Source organism: Lissotriton vulgaris, chromosome 6 (genome assembly GCF_964263255.1).
Source record: "Lissotriton vulgaris chromosome 6, aLisVul1.2, whole genome shotgun sequence".
Classification (NCBI taxonomy): Eukaryota; Metazoa; Chordata; class Amphibia; order Caudata; family Salamandridae; genus Lissotriton; species Lissotriton vulgaris.
Window position 1 is genome coordinate 574,688,391 of NC_141694.1, and position 19,706 is coordinate 574,708,096.

At 42.9% G+C, this 19,706-nt stretch overlaps 1 protein-coding gene across 1 annotated transcript in view; it reads right to left on the minus strand.

Annotated features, from left to right (window-relative positions):
* The window catches only part of CEP162 (centrosomal protein 162), a 635,242-nt gene that overhangs the window by 304,468 nt on the left and 311,068 nt on the right, over nucleotides 1-19,706 (minus strand). The window contains exons 9-11 of the mRNA XM_086926571.1: nucleotides 16,058-16,163; nucleotides 1,650-1,776; nucleotides 1,167-1,330 (exon numbers count right to left, since the gene is read on the minus strand). Coding sequence (XP_086782697.1) covers nucleotides 1,167-1,330; nucleotides 1,650-1,776; nucleotides 16,058-16,163 — 397 coding nt within the window. The remainder of the gene's footprint in view (nucleotides 1-1,166; nucleotides 1,331-1,649; nucleotides 1,777-16,057; nucleotides 16,164-19,706) is intronic.

The window sequence follows — 19,706 nt, forward strand, 5'->3', positions numbered from 1 at the left end:
AGTAGTGGAGTGACCCGATGATATTTAGGTAGGCCGTGGATCAGGCGGGCCGCCTGGTTCTGCACCAGTTGTAATCGATGGATCACGTATGCAGGGGCTCCATTATAGACTATGTTGCCATAGTCTATACGGGACAGTACCATGGCCAACATGATAATTTTTAAAGCTGAGGGAGAAAAGAAACGGGAAACTTTCCTAATTACTCTAAGGGAAAAGAAACAGGAAGAAACCACGGAACTGACTTGTGAGTGGACAGTGAGCTGGGGATTAAGAAGGATTCCCAGGGTTTTTACTTTGGACACAGGAAGTGGAGGGACACCAAGGGAAGGGGGCCAGAAGGAAGGGGACCAATGACTGCAACCACCTCCGGTCAGGACCAGCTCGGTCTTGTCCAGGTTAAGTTTGAGGTATGTAGATAAAAGACTTTGTAACTAAAAGCTATTTGCAATCCAGATTTGTAGATAAAAGACTTTGTAAATCAAGTGTTTGTGATTAAAAATATTAAAAATGTAAATGCAAGACAAAGTAAAGACAATTCAGGATGCTTATTTCAAGATGAAAAAAATTACAACACAGTCCTCACTAAAACATATGCTAAAGTGGACACCATTCTAATTCCCACATTACTTATTGTTTTATCCAAAGCGAACTGTGAATAGCTGTTTCATACTATCCCAAAAGAGCCTAACAGAAGACGAAGTACATGGGGTTTTTCTCACCTTGATAGTAAATCATTAAATGTCCCTGAAAGCACTGTTAAAAGTATTTAAAAAACTGGACATAGAAGAGAGCCTAGCACACTCTCTACCTGTTGGTACTATAATGATGCGTTTGGGTACACTTCAATCCTACATTCATGCTCACTCATATGGTACCTGCAGCACAGTATGAGGTTATCTAACATCAGAGTAGACTGGTTGACCATTGGGCTATTATAGCCTCCTTTTCTCTTGGGGTTTGCAGGAAGTGAGTTACTAAGACAGCCAGGTAAATGGCAAACCTGGATGCCGTACATTTTCCTAACAATCTTTCCAACCATTCAACGTAATATATCTTCTAAATGAGGGAATACTCGATGGTCTCAACACGAATGTGAAGTATTATAAGAACTGATACAAAATAATAGTTGCAATTAAATATATACAAAAAGCTGTTCAAAATCTTACCTCTATTTGAAGCATTTCTATTTCTTTACCGGCATCCCTGAGTCGACTGGCATCTTTGTCTAACAGCTCCTGATTTTCTGCAAACCACTGCAGTCTCTTATTCAGACGACTAATTTCTTGTTTGTATGATTCTTCCATAATCTTCATCTCGTATGATTTATCACCTAAAATTAAACATTTTGATTCTAAGTACAGAGAGGTTAAAAAACACACAACCACTGACGGGCATTATAAAATCCTGCAAATTGCAAAATTATTTTGCTAAATTATTTATTAAAACAAATGAGTTCCATTGAAAAAGTTGTAACGTTGTAATATTAGGAGATTAGTCTGACTGAAATGCCCTGGAGAGTATGTACTTTTTTTGCACCAAGAAAAAGTAAAAAAACCAAAAAGAACACATTTGATGAATGTCAGCCCAATGGTTCATCTGAACAGGACCATGTTCAACATCAGTTTATCCTGACAAATCATGGCATTTACCTGATGTGTGGATTATCTGAGCCTTTGCAAGATCTCTCTCTTTCCTTATTTGACCAATATCCACTTCAAGACACTGCTTGTCTAGCTTGAGTTGCTTTACCTCCTCCAACAAATCTGCTTGCACTTTCTTGAATAGAAAAAGAAAACAGTCGCTCAGAAAATACATTTTTCAGAATAAAACTACAAATTAGTAATTGTACGGATTTTATAATAAATCAAAAAAGTCCTCACAGACATGAGTCCTATATTCTTCGAGGTGTGTCTCCCAATTAGGCCTTCGCACAATAATCTTTAAGTTTTCAAAAGTGGAGGCAATGCACATAGTTTAACGAACTAAATGTGGTGTGGCATTCTTGAGTGACTTTCTAGAAATCACATCATGTCTTTGAAGTCTATTTGCTGCCTACTAAGGTTGGTTATTTTCACAAAAATTGTATTAACAACTTGTATACCCAATAGACCACATTCCGCTATGATCATGAGACAAAACTTCCAGGCACCGGGGAGGAAGAAAGGACACTGTAGACCTCCTGTGAAACTGCACCCTTCATTTAAACTGATATTTATTGTAATAGGAAATATGAGTTTCACTGCTCACCTCCTTGGACATGTTTACAATATGTTTCTTATGGAGTGTCCACAGAAGCATGGCATGCTTCTTTGTATGGCAAACTAACACGTTACTTACCTTCTGTACAGCCTTTTCTGGTAGATACTTATATGACAACAGATTCCTCACTTTTTGAATATCCCCAGGTGAGAGACTGGATTTGGAAATTTTGTACAACACCTTGCACATCAACAGGTGGTGCTGTGCAGCATTATTCTATCACGTGATGCTCTGTCCCACGTGGACGTGACATCGGGACCAGTATCTATCTATCTATCTATCTATCTATCTATCTATCTATCTATCTATCTATCTATCTATCTATCTATCTATCTATCTATCTATCTGTCTATCTATCTGTCTATCTATCTGTCTATCTATCTATCTATCTATCTATCTGTCTATCTATCTATATGTATATTCACGGGAAAAAACACAGGTAACAGGAACTTTATAGTTCAGATGACATTTCACTTGTACAAAACCAGTGATATTCAGCTGTTATAGTTAGCGGAGCTGACTATAACTCGCGCCCCCGCAATGCACTGCTAATTACGTCACATATTACATCACTCATGACATGGTCAGTGACATCCCTGAAGACATCTAAATTTGAAATCACTTATGACATCAGCACTCTCGCTTGTTCAAAGTGAGCCCGCTGCTTGCAATAGGATGGAGGAAGCAGTGCTTCTGCCATTCTATAGCAAACTGCAATGTCCCGGGGGTGGGCACCCCGGTACATTGCAGGAGTCGGCCCAGGTGGGGTGGCGGTCCCCAGGGCGGCCTTGTAGCCCCCCCCCATTGGACGAACATAGCCCCAGGGTGGTGGCGGTCGTAGTGGCTGTGTGAGGGGGCAGAAGCCCTCCTACGCATTCATTTTCCTAAATATAGCTTGGGTGAAGTGCGGTCCCCGGGCTGTGGGGAACCTCGCGGCTCCTATGCAATGGATGTATAAGCCCTAGTTAGGTGGCGGTCCCTGGGGTTGCAGGGGCCGCGTGGCCTCCATCATTTCACAAATATAGCCTGTGGAGGTAGTGGTCTGGGGACCTGTCCCACCCAGAGGCTTAAAGAAAACGAAGCGAGGGAGCATGCGCCTAATTTTTAAAAACATGTTCACCCGGATTTGCTGATCCTGCGTCAATCCAGCCGAAAAAAAATTTTCAAAGCTTTTTTTGGGGTCCGGCTGTTTCTACCCTGACTCCTTTTCTTGATTTTTAAAGTTTGTTGATCTTTTTTCCTGTGACTCGGTTCAACCGAGCCACAAGATGGCTGCCAACATTTCCTAGTTTGAAGGTTTCGCAGCCAATCAGATTGCAGGCACGAGATCTGGAGTGTATGCGGATCCTCGGTCGTCCCCACTTGGATAACTGAGAAATATTTACATTGCTCAGGAACTACTGAGTGTATTAACAGCATTTAACAAAAAGAGTGCTTTCCTTTCTGAACAAAGAGCTACCTTTCTGCCAAATTTGGTGTAATTCTGTTCAGCAGCTCGGGCTGTAGCCCTAGCTAAAGTTTCCTATGGAAAATAACATGGAGAAAATGCGTTTTGGGACGCCCCCTTTTCTCAGCCCCTCACTTAAGGGATCACCCAGAAACTTTCAACACAGCAGCTGACCTGACCGTCCCATTAGTTTTGAAAATTTCGTGAAGATTTGTCAAACGACACCAAAGATATTGGCAAATCAAAAAATGCTTTTGCTATGGAAACTAGGTCCTAACTATAACTACCTACTGGCGACTGCCAGTAGGATATATATATGTATATATATCACATACTTGTGCTGGTGTCAGTTTTTTTCTGAGTTCTGTCCGTGCCAACTGACATGGACCTATAGAAACTAATATGAAATAGTGTGCATGACTTTTTGGTGATGGTATCTCATTAAAATTGGACTGTATGAGATCATTCCACATAACAGAGAGGAGAGAAGCTAGGTGAAGAACCTTTGGTTCGATAGATTTTCTACCAGAAAAGGCAATACCGAAGGTAAGTAACTTGTTCTTCTGATAGAGACATATAACTATAGATTCCTCACCTTTTGAATAGATACCAAAGGTGAGTCTGCAAATGACTCAGACCAGCAAAACCTGCAGAACAGATCAATTTAAGTGTTGGTATCGCCGGACCTGCCTATTCCAGGCAGTAATGCTTGGTGAATGTGTGGAGAGATGCCCATGTCACAGCCTGTCAAATGTCCAGAACTGGCACAAAGAGTGCCACAGCAGTGGTACCAGCCTTCTCCCAGGTAGAATGAGCATTGAGGCCTGCTGGGAGATGCTTTCTTGACAGCCCATAGCAGATCTTAATACATAAGATAATCTATCTAGAAGGTTCTTTCTGTATAGTATAGACAAGTGGTCCTGTGGGAGATGTGGTGTGGGTGGATTGTCTGGAAAACATGAAAGGATAGGGACTAATCATGTTTCATTATCTTGAGCACCCATTGATCTGAGGTGATTATTCTCCATACGGGAAGGTAAAAAGTGATCTAACCTCCAATCGGTGGAACATGTGTTGCCAAGGCTACATTAAAGCAGTTTTCCAGTACCTAGACAGGGGGAGAGATGAACCTTGGACAGAAAGCTGCCCCTGGAACATGAGCGCTGCTGACCAGTTCTCTGACCGTGTCCTCTTAAGGACTGAGAGGTTCGCTACTGCTGGAACAGATACTGTCTTCTGCAGATAACCACTCTCAAAACCTGCAAAAAGGTCTCTGTTTTAGGGGAATGTGCCTAGTTGGTGCAGCTAAGCCCAGAGAGCCAGCAGTGACCTTGTTCTCCTTTAATCTTTCAAGGGTGGGTGAATCTGCTTTTTCTCCAAACAGCCACCAGTTTCAAAAGGCATATCCATAAGTGACTGTTGGACTTCGATGGAGAACCCTGTGGATCAAACCAGGCAGGGCACTTAAGCACAATACTTGTTCCAACTGCTCTAATAAGAAAATCAGTGGTGTCTAACCGTGAGTCTTTAGTGAAAATTTTGCAACATCCTGTCCATCTATGATCAAAGACTAATATTTGGCGAACTTCGTCTGAGACCACAGGAAGAACATCTGCCACTTTATCCCATACGGCATGTGAATATCTCCCCAGGAGACATGATGTTTCTTACCAAACTGAGAGCTAAAGCGGTTGAAGAAAAACATTCTAAGTGCAAAAGCCTCCATTGTCTATGATTCCCTATCTGAAGGAGTGGTAAATAAAGCATTTGGGTTTGTATGACTTGTAGATTCATGTTCCACAAGATTCTCTGGAGTAGGGTGTTGTAGTAAAAAAAAATCCAGTTCTTCAGGAGCTCGTCTGTCTTCTTGTCACTTGTCTATTAACTGGAGGGCAAGATTCTGTTTTCATCCAGGTGCCCAATAGTACATTAGTAAGAGCCTCATTAAATAGTAATAAAGGTTTTGTGAAGATTAATAAGGTTTAAAATCTCCATCAGTAACGTTGCTTTAACTTCCTGTGAGGGTAAGATGAGGTCAAGAATCTCAGCTGCTCTCCTAAAAACCGAAGAAAATGAAGTCAATTCAGTAGCAACTGAAGGATTTGGCATAGAAATGCCAATGTCTGGTTAGATATCGAAACCACTGTCATTGTGTAGATCTTTAAAAATGTCTTCTTGTTGATAAGGATGTGCTCTTTATCAAAAAGAAATTCTTCCAATATAGTCAGATTCAAATTTAGCATAGAGTCAAGAGGACTAGGCTGCGGAATGTGTGTCTCAAAATCTGACCGCTCAATCAGATCCTCTATTTGCACCAGTTTCAAAGCAGTGAAAGGCAATAATGTAGGTCGTACCAGCAACCTTGATGATATCCAAGGTGATGTCGATGGAGCCATAGGTATTGTTGGAACCAAAGATGGAACTAGTCTCTAAATGAGGTCCAAGGGCACAGGTGAGGTTCAGGACAAAGCCGCCTATGGTAAACCAACTGGAGGCTCTCTCAAGTCCTGAAGGCGCTCCAGTGGGATCCAGTGTGAAAATAAAAATGTTGTCCATAGCAAAGCTGTTGGATTGGTTCTGGTGTTGCTTCCTGTTCAAAAGGAATTTATTAAAGGATCAGCACTGAAGCCATCGTAGAGGAAGAACAGCTCCTTGGCATCATATGACTCGCAATGGCTTGAGTGACAAGACGCAGGTGATCCGTGTTTGGATTTTTTGTTTTTACAGCTCCTCTTTGGCTTTCCTCACTTCTTTGAAGACCAATCACAAGAGCGACCTTGGGAACCAGAGTGTGTCTGCACCTTCGACTTCAATCAGGATTGCTGGGCCCTGGACTGTGATTGGGAATGGGTCTTCAGCTTCCTCAATTCTGAGACAGCAAGCTTCGCCTCATAGTCATGGGCTACCTTTTCGTTCATCTTGGCACACAAAGAACCATGACTGGAGCAAAGTCAACAAAGAAAGGCGTCATGAGGATCTGTAACCAACATCTATCAGGTCCAGTCCTTACAAGGTTTAAACCTTGTAGTTTTTGGGGACATATCTGCATACTGATGAAGATTTTTAATGAGAACAGCAAAACATGTCCATTGACAGTTGGAGCTCCAGATCTGCGTCAATTGGCTCAGAAAGAAAAGGAACTGACACCAGGGCGAGTATCTACAGATACTGGTCCCAAGGTCACATCCTATGGACAGGCATGAGGTAGCACGGTTACGTAGTATGCCACCTGTTAGCATGCAAGAGCATTATCACACAAACGTTCTGGGCCCAGATTGGTTCCTGGGGATCTTCAAAGGTTGAGAAATCTGAAGTTAGAATTGTCTGTCAGAAACACTAGTTCTTGTTTAGATGTAAAATCGAATGCTTACGTGGTTTTTGAATATTTTTTAATATGGTGGAGTCTTTTCTAACTGGAAGTGCTTCTATTCAAAATATAATATAAGACTTGAGACTTGGAAATATTAATTTATTATACTCTTTCTTCTAAGACCGCCTGGCGAGCTAATAAGGAAGGTTCTGTTCAGATGCATGATTGATTATAGGCACATTGCTCAAACTAAAATGTATCTTTCGAACATGATTAAATCATCTTCATCAACAGAAGTTGGTTCTGTTTCTAATGTACTGTAATAAAACTTGTGCACATTAAATTAATTTACTCTTTCTTCCAGGATGAGATCTTAACACTCTTTTGTTATTGTGTACATTTGTTCACAAAATACACTCACCTTGGTAGTGCCCTGCAGAAGAGTTTCATATTATAAAGACCACTTACTAGGGTTTGCGATGAAGATGAGGAAAGTATTATCTCCCTTAATCTGGTTCTGAAACTGTTGGAATCCTGAGTTTAATATCATTATTCTTGCCACGTCTCAACCCCTATATTGAACTGATTAATATTCTCTTTTTTGTGCTATGTTAACATTATTATGAGGTTACATTGTTAGATTTGTAGTTTTCACTGCTAGCTATCTAATCTAGCTCAATGTGGTAAGGTCTCAGATCACACCTGCGAATACCAGAGTTCGAGCTTTCGTCATCAATATAAAAAATTCTTCTAAAATTCTTTCTAAAGAAAACTAAATACTTAAAAAAAGAGCAATAGTTACTTACCTGTAATCTGTGGTTCTCCAGTATTGGTGCCTTTCATAGATTCACATGCCTGAATCATTCACCGTCGTTGGATTGGGAGTCCCACTGTACATAAAAAAGCAATAATATGCCTATAATAAACAAAATCCTAGGTAATACACAACCAGGAAGTAAAGTAGCCCAAAGCTACAAGAGAAACAACTTCCACACTCATGACTATCATAGTCATTTTATATAACCCAAACTGCAGCCAATCAGGCGACAGCACCCACTAGAATGTTCTCCCCAGAGGCTCAGGCTCTCAGATTTTCTCGCACAGGAGTAAGCAAAACTTCATAGCCTAAACCAGCCTCTGAGGGGAGGTGGGCGGGTTGCATGTGAATCTATGAAAGACACCAATATTGGAGAACCACAGATTACAGGTAAGTAACTATTGTTCTTCTCCAGTATTAGGGGTGTCGTTCATAGATTCACATGCCTGAATCAGAGTAGAAAGCAGTACATAACATAATGCTCGTTAGAAGCTCCTTGTATCACAGTATACATATAATAAAAGCATAAGGAATATCATAAACATACACAAATGCATTAGTGGTAGCATATTCATACTAGATCAGAACACGTAACATCATGTAAATAAGTGTCTAAAAAGAGCAAGTGGAGGAGGGAGAACAGAGGCTCACCTTATTTAAACAGATTGCGGAGAACAGCTCGTCCAACTGACGTATCTGCATCACTTGAAGCGTCCAAACAGTAATGTTTGGTAAAAGTGCGTCTGCTGGACCAGGTTGCCGATCTGCAGATCTGATGAAGACGCACACCAGCAAACAGCGCGGTAGATGAGGAGATTGCTATCGTAAAATGTGCCCTCGGGGTTGTCTGTAAAGGCCTTCCCGCCTGCTGATGACATAGGCTAATCGATGCAGACATCCAACGTGCTATGGTCTGTTTGGATACAGAATAGCCTTGACGTAGTCTTTCATACGCTATAAATAGCTGATCTGATTTCTGAGTTGCAGTTCGTTGAAGATAGAACTTGAGACACCTCCTGACATCCAGGGTATGCAAGGCTCTTTCAGCCGCTGTTTGAGGATTTGGAAAGAAAGTCTTCAAAATTATCGGTTCATTAAGGTGAAAGTCCGGAGGTACCTTAGGCATGAGGCTGGGATTGGTACGAAGCACCACTGAATTGGAAGTGAACTGTAAAAAAGGTGATTTCACCGTAAAAGCTTGAATGCCGCTGACCCTCCTAGCTGAAGTCAGCGCTAAAAGGAGAGATACCTTCCAGGAAAGGTACTTAAGATCCACCTTATGCATAGGTTCAAAGGGGTGACGCATGAGTTGAGCGAGCACCACATTCAAATGCCAAGATGGAGGCGAACGCCAGACAGGAGGAAACATTCGAAATAGTCCCTTGAAAAATTGCTGGATAACTCTAGTAGAGAAGAGAGAGTTAGAACCATTGTGACGGAACCTTGAGATAGCTGCCAAGAATACTTTCAACGTGGAATGCGATAAACCTGATTTCGCCAATTGAAGAAAGAACGGTAAGATATGTTCTGGTCTGGCATGAATTGTATAAAAATTGACAGATTGACACCAGGCGCAGAATCTTTACAATTTAAGTTTGTATGTTTTAATCGTGGCAGGTGCTAATACTTCTTGTCAATCCGCAGGGATATCTAAGTGTGTGAATTCAAGGTGTTGAGGAGCCAAGCTGCTAATCTCAAGGAGGCTCGATCTGGGTTACAGACTTCACCCTCCTGGATGGACAGAAGGTTCGGTATTGGTGGGAACTGAATGGGATCGCACTCCGAAAGGAGGAGAAGTTCGGTGAACCAGTATTGGCGCGGCCATCTGGAAGCAATGAGAATGAGACGACAAGGCTGTTTCTTCATCTTGCGGATGACTCTGGGAACCAACGGAATCTGAGGAAAGGCGTATGCATATATCTGTGTCCAGTTTATCGAAAGCGCATTACTGCACGAGTCCTTGTGGGGAAGCCAGCTTGCGAAGTGTGGGCATTTGCGGTTCTGACTTATTGCAAACAGGTCCAGATCGGGGAGGCCCCACTCCCGAAAGACCCAGTCCAACGTTAGTTGATGGATCTCCCATTCATGATTGGAAAGTGCAGATCTGCTGAGGGAAGCTGCTAGAACGTTGGAGATCCCCGGAACACGGACAGCAGAGATGCTGATCCCCTGACTCAATGCCCAGTCCCAGATCTCCTGGGCTTGTTGAGAGAGCAGAGCTGACTTTGTACCGCCCTGTTTGTTTAAGTAATGCATGCTTGTTGTATTGTCTGTCCGAATTAATACCGAGGCTCCTTGGATGACTCTTCGAAAGGATTTCAAGGCCAAGAAAATGGCTCGCAGCTCCAGGAGATTGATGTGCCACTTCTTTTGTTGCACATTCCACTTTATGTTGACAGTCATTCCCTGAAGGTGTGCTCCCCATCCCTCGAGAGATTTGTCCGTGGTGATGGTGATATTTAGCGCTTCCGCTAGGAATGCACATACCTCCTGTAAATTCTTTATCTGAGTCCACCAGAGAAAGGCTCCTCACATTCGAGGAGTTATGTAAATTATGTCGTCGAATGACCCCAAAACCTGCAACCATTGGAAGTTGAGTTCTTCTTGCAAAGGCCTCACCCTGAGACGACAGTTGGGTATCAGAGGGATACATGATGAAATTATCCCTTGGAAAGATTTGAACATCCAAACTGAAATGTATTCTTTTTCTTGCAATAGGTGAGCTAATTTGCAGATCTTGTGCTGTCTTTCTTTTGAGACGAAAGCCTGAGTGAGTTGGGCGTCCAGTGTGGCTCCCAAGAAGGACTATCTTTGTGACGGAATGAGATGGGATTTCTCGAAGTTGATGGAAAGACCCAGCGACTGGAATAGTGATAGGCATCTTTAAACGTGACCGCTCGCTTTTGCAAAAGAACTCGCCTTGATAAGGCAATCTTCCAAGTATGGGAAGTTTTGAATGCCCTTTAAGCTGAGGTGTGCCGACACCGGAGCCAGAACTTTTGTGAAAACACGGGACGTTGATCGAAGTCCGAAGGGGAGTACTTTGAACTGAAAATCCCTGCAAGCCACTCTGAATCGTAGGAATTTTCTGTGTCTGGGGAGGATCGGCACATGAAAATAGGCGTCTTGAAGGTCGCGGGGGGCCATGTAATCCCCCATTGAGAGAAGCGGGAGGATTTCTTGAAGCATTAACATCCGGAAGGACAACTTTTTCAAGTATTTGTTGAGGGTGCGTAGGTCGAGGATAGGGCGCCATTCTCCAGATTTCTTCCAAATGAGGAAAAACTTTGAGTAAAAATCTGTTCCTTTTTGCAAATAAGGGACCTTTTCGATTGCTCCCTTCCGTATCATCAAATTTATCTGGGTGAACAACTCCTTAATATGAACTGGCGTTGGGCCCTTGGGAGGAGAATTTGGAGGGATCTTGAAGAATTCTAAATTGTGTCCCCTGGCCACCATGTCCAGGACCCACTTGTCTGTAGTAATTGCGGACAGTTCGAGTAGAAACAGGATATTTTTCCTCCAACTTTTGACTGGGGGGGGGGAGAGATGGTGGCAGGTGGCATGTCTCATGGTTTCTTATTGGAATCTCTTCCACGGTAGGTGAATTTTCTCCTTGACTGCGTGTAGGAATTACCTCGCTGTCTGTAAGACTGCTGTTTGTAGGGCTGGCATCTCTGGTTAGTTTGCGAGGTTTGGTATGACCTCTGCTGATTATAGCTCCCTCTGTTGGAATAGGATCCACACCCTTTAACACCTCGAAAGGATGACCTACGAAACAGAAGGCTACCCAAAGATCTCACCGTCTCTGTGTCCTTCTTGATAGCCGGTAAGGCCTCGTCAACATGTTGGCCAAAAAGAAACTCGCAATCAAATGGAATATCAACTATTTTAGTTTGGACCTCTTGGCAAAAAGATGTGGATTCCAGCCACCACTGCCTTCTCAACACAGCTGCACCCGCTAGCTGCCGGAAACCTGTAGACACACCACACCTACTGCTGCGTCAATCATCTCTGCTGAGGTGAGTTCACCTTCTCGCAATATCTGCCTCGCCTCCGACTTTGCAGGTTCTGGTAACATTTCTACGTAAGGGGAGATGTCAGACCACATTTGTCTGTCGTATCTCCCTAATATCGTTAGGGAATTCGTGGCACGTACAGTTGTTGCTGCCATCGTAGAGACCTTTTTTCCAATGGAATCCAATCGTCTGCCATCCCTATCTGGTGGAGCAGATTTAGGAGAAGAGGGGTTCCTGGACCGTCTCTGTACCGCTTGAGCAACGACCAAATCAGCCTTAAGTTGTCCTATTAGGCATGCAGGAGATTTTTCTGGTGCTTTATATTTCTTGTCCAACCGGGTCAAGACAGCGGGAAGAGAATTGGGTGTTGCCATAATTTTTAAACCTTCCTGCCATATGAAGTCAATAATGGGAATAGTTTTGACCTGTTTTCGTGGCTGGTCTTTAGAGTCATAAAGAAAACAATCGTCTTTCTTTGTTTCCCTTGGAATTAGAAATCTTTTAGTAGCTCTCTCCATCAGTAGATGGAACCCTCCAATGTCTACTGGAGGGGAACTAGCCGCAGATGGTGCAGAAAGTGATAGCCTCTGAATTTGGTACTCAACCCACTCCGACAGAACAGATTTGTCATCCACCTCTCCTTCCTCTCTATCTTCATCCGTGGTGTTAGCCTCCTGAGAATGATGAGATGGCGCTGGAGAAGGTTGTCTTGGATATCTCAAAGAAGATGCTGAGGACTGAGGCACAGGAGTTGATCGAAGAGACCCCGCCAACTCAGATGGAGGGAAACGACGATAGTACTCGTCTAACATGTATTGCAAGTTATTGGGAAGGGCCAAAGGAATCTGTGCTGTGGGCATCGTAGTAGGAGTTTGATGCACAGGCTCTGAAAGTGTTCCTCGTCTTGATCTTCTTCTTGAAATTTAATGAGCAATTCTTACGGACTCGTCGCAATGCGGAACCTGTCGTCCACATCAGATTGCTCCTCGTCGTTATCGGAATCCAGAAGTTGGTCAGACAATGTAAGTGGTGATAAAGTTTGCAATGATGAACCACGTCTTTCAAGTAAAGAAGCTGCCAAAGCCGGTGCGGCAAAGGAGGCTGTAGGCGGTATGGAGGACCATACTTGCAAATCAGTGCAAGTTGACAGAAGAGGCATCGACGGTCTTGCCGTCGACGGTGCCGTCGAAGGAGATGGTGTCGACGAGACATTTAACTTCGTTGACGGTGAAATCTTCATCGACGGTAGAATCTTCGTCGACGGTAGCTTCGACGACGAGCCATCCTTCGGCGACAATGTCTTCGTCGACAAGAACTTTTTCATCGACGATGTAGCCGTCGACGAGGAGGTAGTCCTCTTCGACCGTGGGGTTGTCGACTTTAAGCCAATCTTCGTCGACGAGGTAGCCGTCGACGGGGTAGTCTTCGTCAACGACGAAGCCTTTGTCGAGGTGGTTTTCGTCGACGGGCCACTCGTTGACGGAATCGTCTTTCCTTTCGTCGCTGACAACGGAGCGTCGACGATTGATGGCATTACCTTCGTCGACGAGATAGGTCTTATTGAAACAGAGACCAGCGTCGACAGTGAAGAGGCTGACAACATGATCATATTAGGCTTCGGCTATGAGAAGGTAACTGTCGACGTTGAAGTAGCGTCGACGACGATAATCGTAGATGAAGGAGCCGCCGACGAGCCCTTCGACGGCGAGGTCTTCTTCTTCTGAGGAAAAACCTTGTCAGGAAGCTTTTTTGATGCCAGAGACTTTCCAGTCTTTTTAGGGGGCAACATAGAAGATGATTCGGAAGGTGGAGAAGCCTTTTTTTGTAGAAGGCAAGCCAGAGCCCTTGGAGGGCTGAACTTTCCTCAACACCTTAGCCCCAGGAGAAGATAGATCTTCTTCAGCCATCCTCTTTCTGGAGGATACAGATGACCCTGAAGCCACTCTTCCCACTTCAGATAAAGGGTTATCCTGGTCTTTAATCTTCTGTAGCCACAGAAGTAGGTGTCCTTCCTTATCTCTGCGGGTCTTCTGAGGGAAGGTCCTGCAGATCTTACAATCTCTCTCCTCATGATCAGGATACAGGCAGTGGATGCACTTTTTGTGGGGTTCTTCTTTAAAAAGGCCTGAAGAGAGATTTTTTAGTAGATGACATCCTAAGGATAGAAATCCAGTCAGAAAAAAGAAGTCCTGAGCAGAACTCAGAGAGACTCCCTTCACACGACGTGCGGTAGAAAATCTGAGAGCCTGAGCCTCTGGGAAGAACATTCTGGTGGGTGCTGTCGCCTGATTGGCTGCAGTTTGGGCTGTACAAAATTACTATGATAGTCATGAGTGTGGAAGTTGTTTCTCTTGTAGCTTGGGGCTACTTTACTCCCTGGTTGTGTATTACCAAGGTTTTTTGTTTATTATAGGCATAATGTTGCTTTTTTATGTACCGTGGGACTCCCACTCCGATGACAGGGAATGATTCAGGCATGTGAATCTATGAACGACACCCCTAATACTGGAGAACTTTACCTACTTCAGGGTCTATTGTTTCAGTGTTAATGGCCATGGTGTACATAAGGCCTTCTGTGAGTGACTGGATGGTCAAGAGGGATTGTGCTTGCAGTTATATTAATAATTGGAGAACTTGCCATAGTGACACTGAATAGCAGTATAATACAATACAGATTCAAGATTCATTAAAAATGGTGTTGAAGTATAAATAGGTAACCGTCATGCCATATATTACTTGAATATGTTTTAATTTGTCTTCAGTAATATTCAAATATTCTGAACCATATTTCACATAATCAAAGATGTTCAAAGTAAGATCAACTGAGCTAATTCAGTTTTTATCACATTATTTAAATTAGTTTTAGTGAGTTCCCAGTTAGCAACTAGGATGATTGTTGCTCAAACCCTAAACGACATGTCACTATAATAATGAGGATAAATATTCGACTGATCATATGTACGTGATTTGAGGGAATTAAAATGGAAATTAGCCTGTAAAATATGTTGCCTGCGGTTCTGTTAAATGATAGAATACAATGGACTACAAGACCATCAAATCTGAGTCTAAAAGGGTCCTCTATCACTTCAATCTCATTTGATACAACTTGAATGTGTAAATGGACAATGTAATTTGAACAATATTTTTTAACTGTGTGAAACATAAGTATTGTTAATATCATAAACGGATTTCCAGTACATATTTTAATAAATGTTGTGTCATATAATGTTATAATCATTGTACAATTACACAGACATAAATATAGCTGCTTCTGAGATTGTGGAGAATATATACATTTTTATGTTAAAGCCACAGCGCTTCAGCTTTGAGAAGGGCATTTTAAGCAAATGTATCTAACATGAAATGAACATCTAGTACTTCAGGTTCTGTAAGGACTTCAAGCAGTTGGAACAAACATGATAGGGAGATCTAGTAAAGTCTTGAGGTACGGTACTGCAGCCTGGTTAAAGACTTTCAGCTGTAGTTTATGACTCAAGAGGGGCAAGTAGTCTAGCTTGAGGTACTACTGCTATGGGAAAGACAATACTTATTAGCATTGCCAATGTTTGTTGTTGTCTTCTCAGTGACACAAGAAGCAAAAAAGGGTGTGTTGGCAAATTGATTTGATCAGTATTTATGGACCAGCGTATTGTTTTTTGCCATAAGGCAGAAAGGATTAAATAATTTAAACAAATCAAGATTCTTATAAGAAACTGACATTCAGGTCATGAGATTTTATTAACTGGTGAGTTATTGCCATAGGTACATGTCTCAAAGAAACAATACTGGACTGTCTACACAATCAGTCACAGACATCTATAAAAGGGCAAAGCTTGAAGCAGTTCATCAAAACGATCTCCTAGGATTTAAGATAGTAAAACTGCCAAATGTCCCTTGCTTCTATCTGCAAGCTTCACTGGTTTCTTTGCCAAGCTGATAGTCTCTGCATCAAAGCACTATCTTGAAATATGAATGAGTGACACAGCAAGGTCCAGAAGTAATGTTGCAGCTCAGATCTACAGCACCACGTCTACTATTAAACTGTCATATGATGCTATTTTTCATTAATGGAACCTATCTTCAACAACTATTTTTACATTGATATGAAACTCAAAGTTGTTTCACATGAAAACTGCACTGTGGTTGAAAAACTGAAAAACATAAGCACTCCTCTCGACCTCCAAGCACACCATATAATACTGTACCTGTGCTGCTCGCAGTTCTGAAATCAGTTCTGTGAAACTCTGATTTTTTATCTGTTCAGAGCCTTGCTCCATTTGCTGGTGTAAATTCCTGTTCACTTTCTGCTCCCTGTGGTAGAAGAAATCAACAAAGGTTTGAAGTCAAGGACCTGATGGAGATGACATTGTGTTAAAGCACAAGGCCAAAAAGCTGCTTTGCCAAGAAGAGGTATACTATATCTCATGTAATAATCCACACATCCTCGGAAAACAACTGACATCTCGAGAACTGAAGTGTATTCAAAAAGTTTGAGGGACCTGCTCAGGTAGTAGGTCATACAGTAAAGTTACCAAATGTTCACCTGATAAAGTTATGGACGACTGCCCCCTAATTAGTTAATTTTAGGAATTCCCTTGTAATCAGAAAACCGAAATGGAAGTTGTAAATAACATAGAGGCCATTTAAAACAGATATGAGTGAAGAAGCTACAAGAGCCGCTCCAGCTAAAAATAAATGAGCAACTAAGGCTCAAAAAGAGAGAAACCAAGAGAAATTAGAACCAAATCTACGATTGATAGAAATAGAAGGCTTACAGGTGTTTTAATCTAGTACGAAAGGATACCCTACTGGGACGAAACATGAATTGCTGCCCAGAAAGAACTCTGGAGAATTCTTACCAAGCTTAGGAAGTCTAAATACATATCAGCCACTGTAAAGTCTTTACAAGAGCTGTGAAATACCATTTTCTCATTCTTCAACAAAGAAGTTCACCTGATCTACAATGACATTGAATTGAAACAGACAGTTTCTGCTAAGGTATCATTTCGAGCACCTCACTGTATGAAATCAGTGGAAATTGAAATCCTGAATAATTTACATTAGAAGAGGGATATCTAAGGGGCTGATTTTTACACGTTTCAGCACTCTTTGACAGAGTGGATTATCTTACGTAGACCTCCACAATCCTAAAAGAAGCATTTAAAGAACTGCTCTAAAGTAGATAGCTTTACTTTGTCAGCAACTTTGTTGATCTCTCTTTTTACCCGTTTCTATGCCACATCCCACAGTTTTATGTCATTATGTGCAATACTCCATAGTACTTCACATTTTCATACTCCTCTTCAGTGCATTTAAGTGTATTTATAACCTCTTTCATAATCATTTTATAAATGCACTTGGCTGAAGGAAACATATTGAACATATTCCTATGTGGTGGGGGAAAAATAATGCTCCATGTCTCATTTCAATACACAATAAATTAACACCTTGACCGTGGCGCGAATTCCGCCACAGTGCTGGATATTTATTGAGTGGGCGGGGTTCGGACGACCCCCGGCCGTCCTTCGCCCACGTCCACTGTGACGTCGGACGGAGCCCGGGATTTGGGAATGTTAATGTCATCCCGCGAGCATTTGCGCCCGAGTTTGCGATTTGGAAAAGTGTTACTTACCTTTGGTAAAATGCTCTTCGGTGGAGACTATCTAACCGTGGTTTCCTCACAGGAGAGAAAGTGGCAGGAAGCCGTGCAGAAATGCCTTGTTTCATCCTAATACCCTGCAAAAAAGGTGTGGCAGCCTTCCTCAAGACCTATGGTTGTTGCTTCTGCTTAATATTGTGCTCAATCGAAATTAGAAAAGTTATTGAAAAGGTGTATACAAAACCAGTGGTCTTGTGGCTGTCCACGTAATGTAGGATCCACTGGCGGTCACCCGCTGATGTTGGGCATTATGCCTCAACTTAACCCTGATGTGGTGCACAAGGTACTCTCTATCCTTGTGATTTTTAGAGCACAGCTATTCGCCATGTCGGGGAACGCCCTTCATGCCACCTAGGATAACGATGCTACTTGTGATCTGCCAGATGTCTGCTCAGTTCGTTTGCTGGCGTTCAGGGCCCTCACCAGTTGGCAGGCGACCAGAAAGATACCCTGGAGTTCCAGCCACCAGCAGAGATGCAAAACTTCTTGATATAGGACCGAACACCCCACTACGCTCTGCTTGTTCCAGTATCACATGGCAGTGGTGTTGTCCGTAAGAACCTACACTAAGCTCAACTTGATGGACATCAGAATATCCTTCATGGCGGGGCAAATGGTCCACAGCTCCACTAGATTGGTGTGGGGCTGGCCTGCTAATGGAGACCAGAGTCCTTTGATCCCTACCCCCAACCCAGCAGTAATGTATCTGTCACCACGATCAGCACTTGGTAGGAAAGGGGGAGTGGCTTGCCACAGGACAAACTGCAGTCTTTTACCCACCACTGCAGATTTTGAGTTGTCTCATCAGAGGCCTAGATGATATCAGAAAAGGGGGTTGGATGCTGGGCCAACTGGGACCTGGGATTTGAGGGTCCACTGCAGGTCCTGTATGTGCCGTCAGGCGTGATTGACCAAAGAACATGCACAAGGCAAAGAAACCAAGAAGCATTAGAGCCTGACTCCAGGATAGAACCTGAACACAGAAATCATAGCCTGAATGTCCTGGATTCTTCGATGCAGAGCGAAATCTCTCAAGTCAACCATTTCAAGGAGAACCCCAATAAAGAGAAGCCTCTGAGAAGGAATCAGGTAGGAATTTGGCTTGTTTATGGTAAAACTAAACTATTTCTAAAGGTCTGCCATCATCGGTGGTGACCCACGACTGACAGTGGTGAGCCTGCCTCCAATGGCCATACTTCATGGTACCGGAAAACAGAAACTCCTGACCTCCGAAGGTGGGCAGAGACCACAGTCACCACTTTTGTGAACACCCGATGGGTGCTGGTAAGGCTGGAGTGGATCACGGCGAAGAAAACAAGTTACTTACCTGTAACTGTAGTTCTCCAGAATTGGAAGCTTTCAGAGATTCACATGCCTGAATAATTCCCCGTCGTCGAGACAGGAGTCTCCGGTACATAAAAAAGCATTGCTTAGTAGTATAGCAAACTGAAAAGAGGCCTAGGCCCATTTCACTTTTGCAACCCATAACCTTCGTTATGTAAAAGAGACCAAACTTGTCCCTGAACCAATCAGAGCTCCTCACCCTCTAGAACACTCCTGAGAGAACCTTTTGCCCCGCAGATTTTCGTGCACCTGTGCCATAAACACTCTTTGCGCTAAATCCGAGGTGAGCCTCTCAGGGGAGGGGGGTGGATTGCATGTAAATCTATGAAAGCTTCCAATACTGGAGAACTACAGTTACAGGTGGTTAACTTGTTTTCTTACATCAGTATTGGAGCTTTCATAGATTCACATGCCTGAATCAGAATAGCTAGCAGTAGAATAAAGCACATTTTTTTTTGACTAAATGCAGATCTGGTATAGTTACGTAAGACATCATATATCTATACATATTCATCTTAGAATTCTGCATATCAGTTTTGTAACCTCTCTTACCAAACTTAACAATAAAAAATGTGCATTTGTGACAAAGAAAAGGACGGAGGGATGGAAAAGAGGGCTCACCGTTATTGGATAAGGTTTCCCAGCACCGCTTCTCCCACCGCCACATCTCTCTCTGCGGCTGCATCCAAGCAGTAATGCCTGGTGAAGGTGTGTGTACTCTTCCAGGTGGTTGCCCTGCAGATATCCTGGATCGGTACTCCCGCAAACAAAGCAGTGGAGGTGGACACTGCTCTTGTAGAATGGGCACGAACTCTTGCATTCAAAGGCTTTCCAGCTGCCTGATGACAATA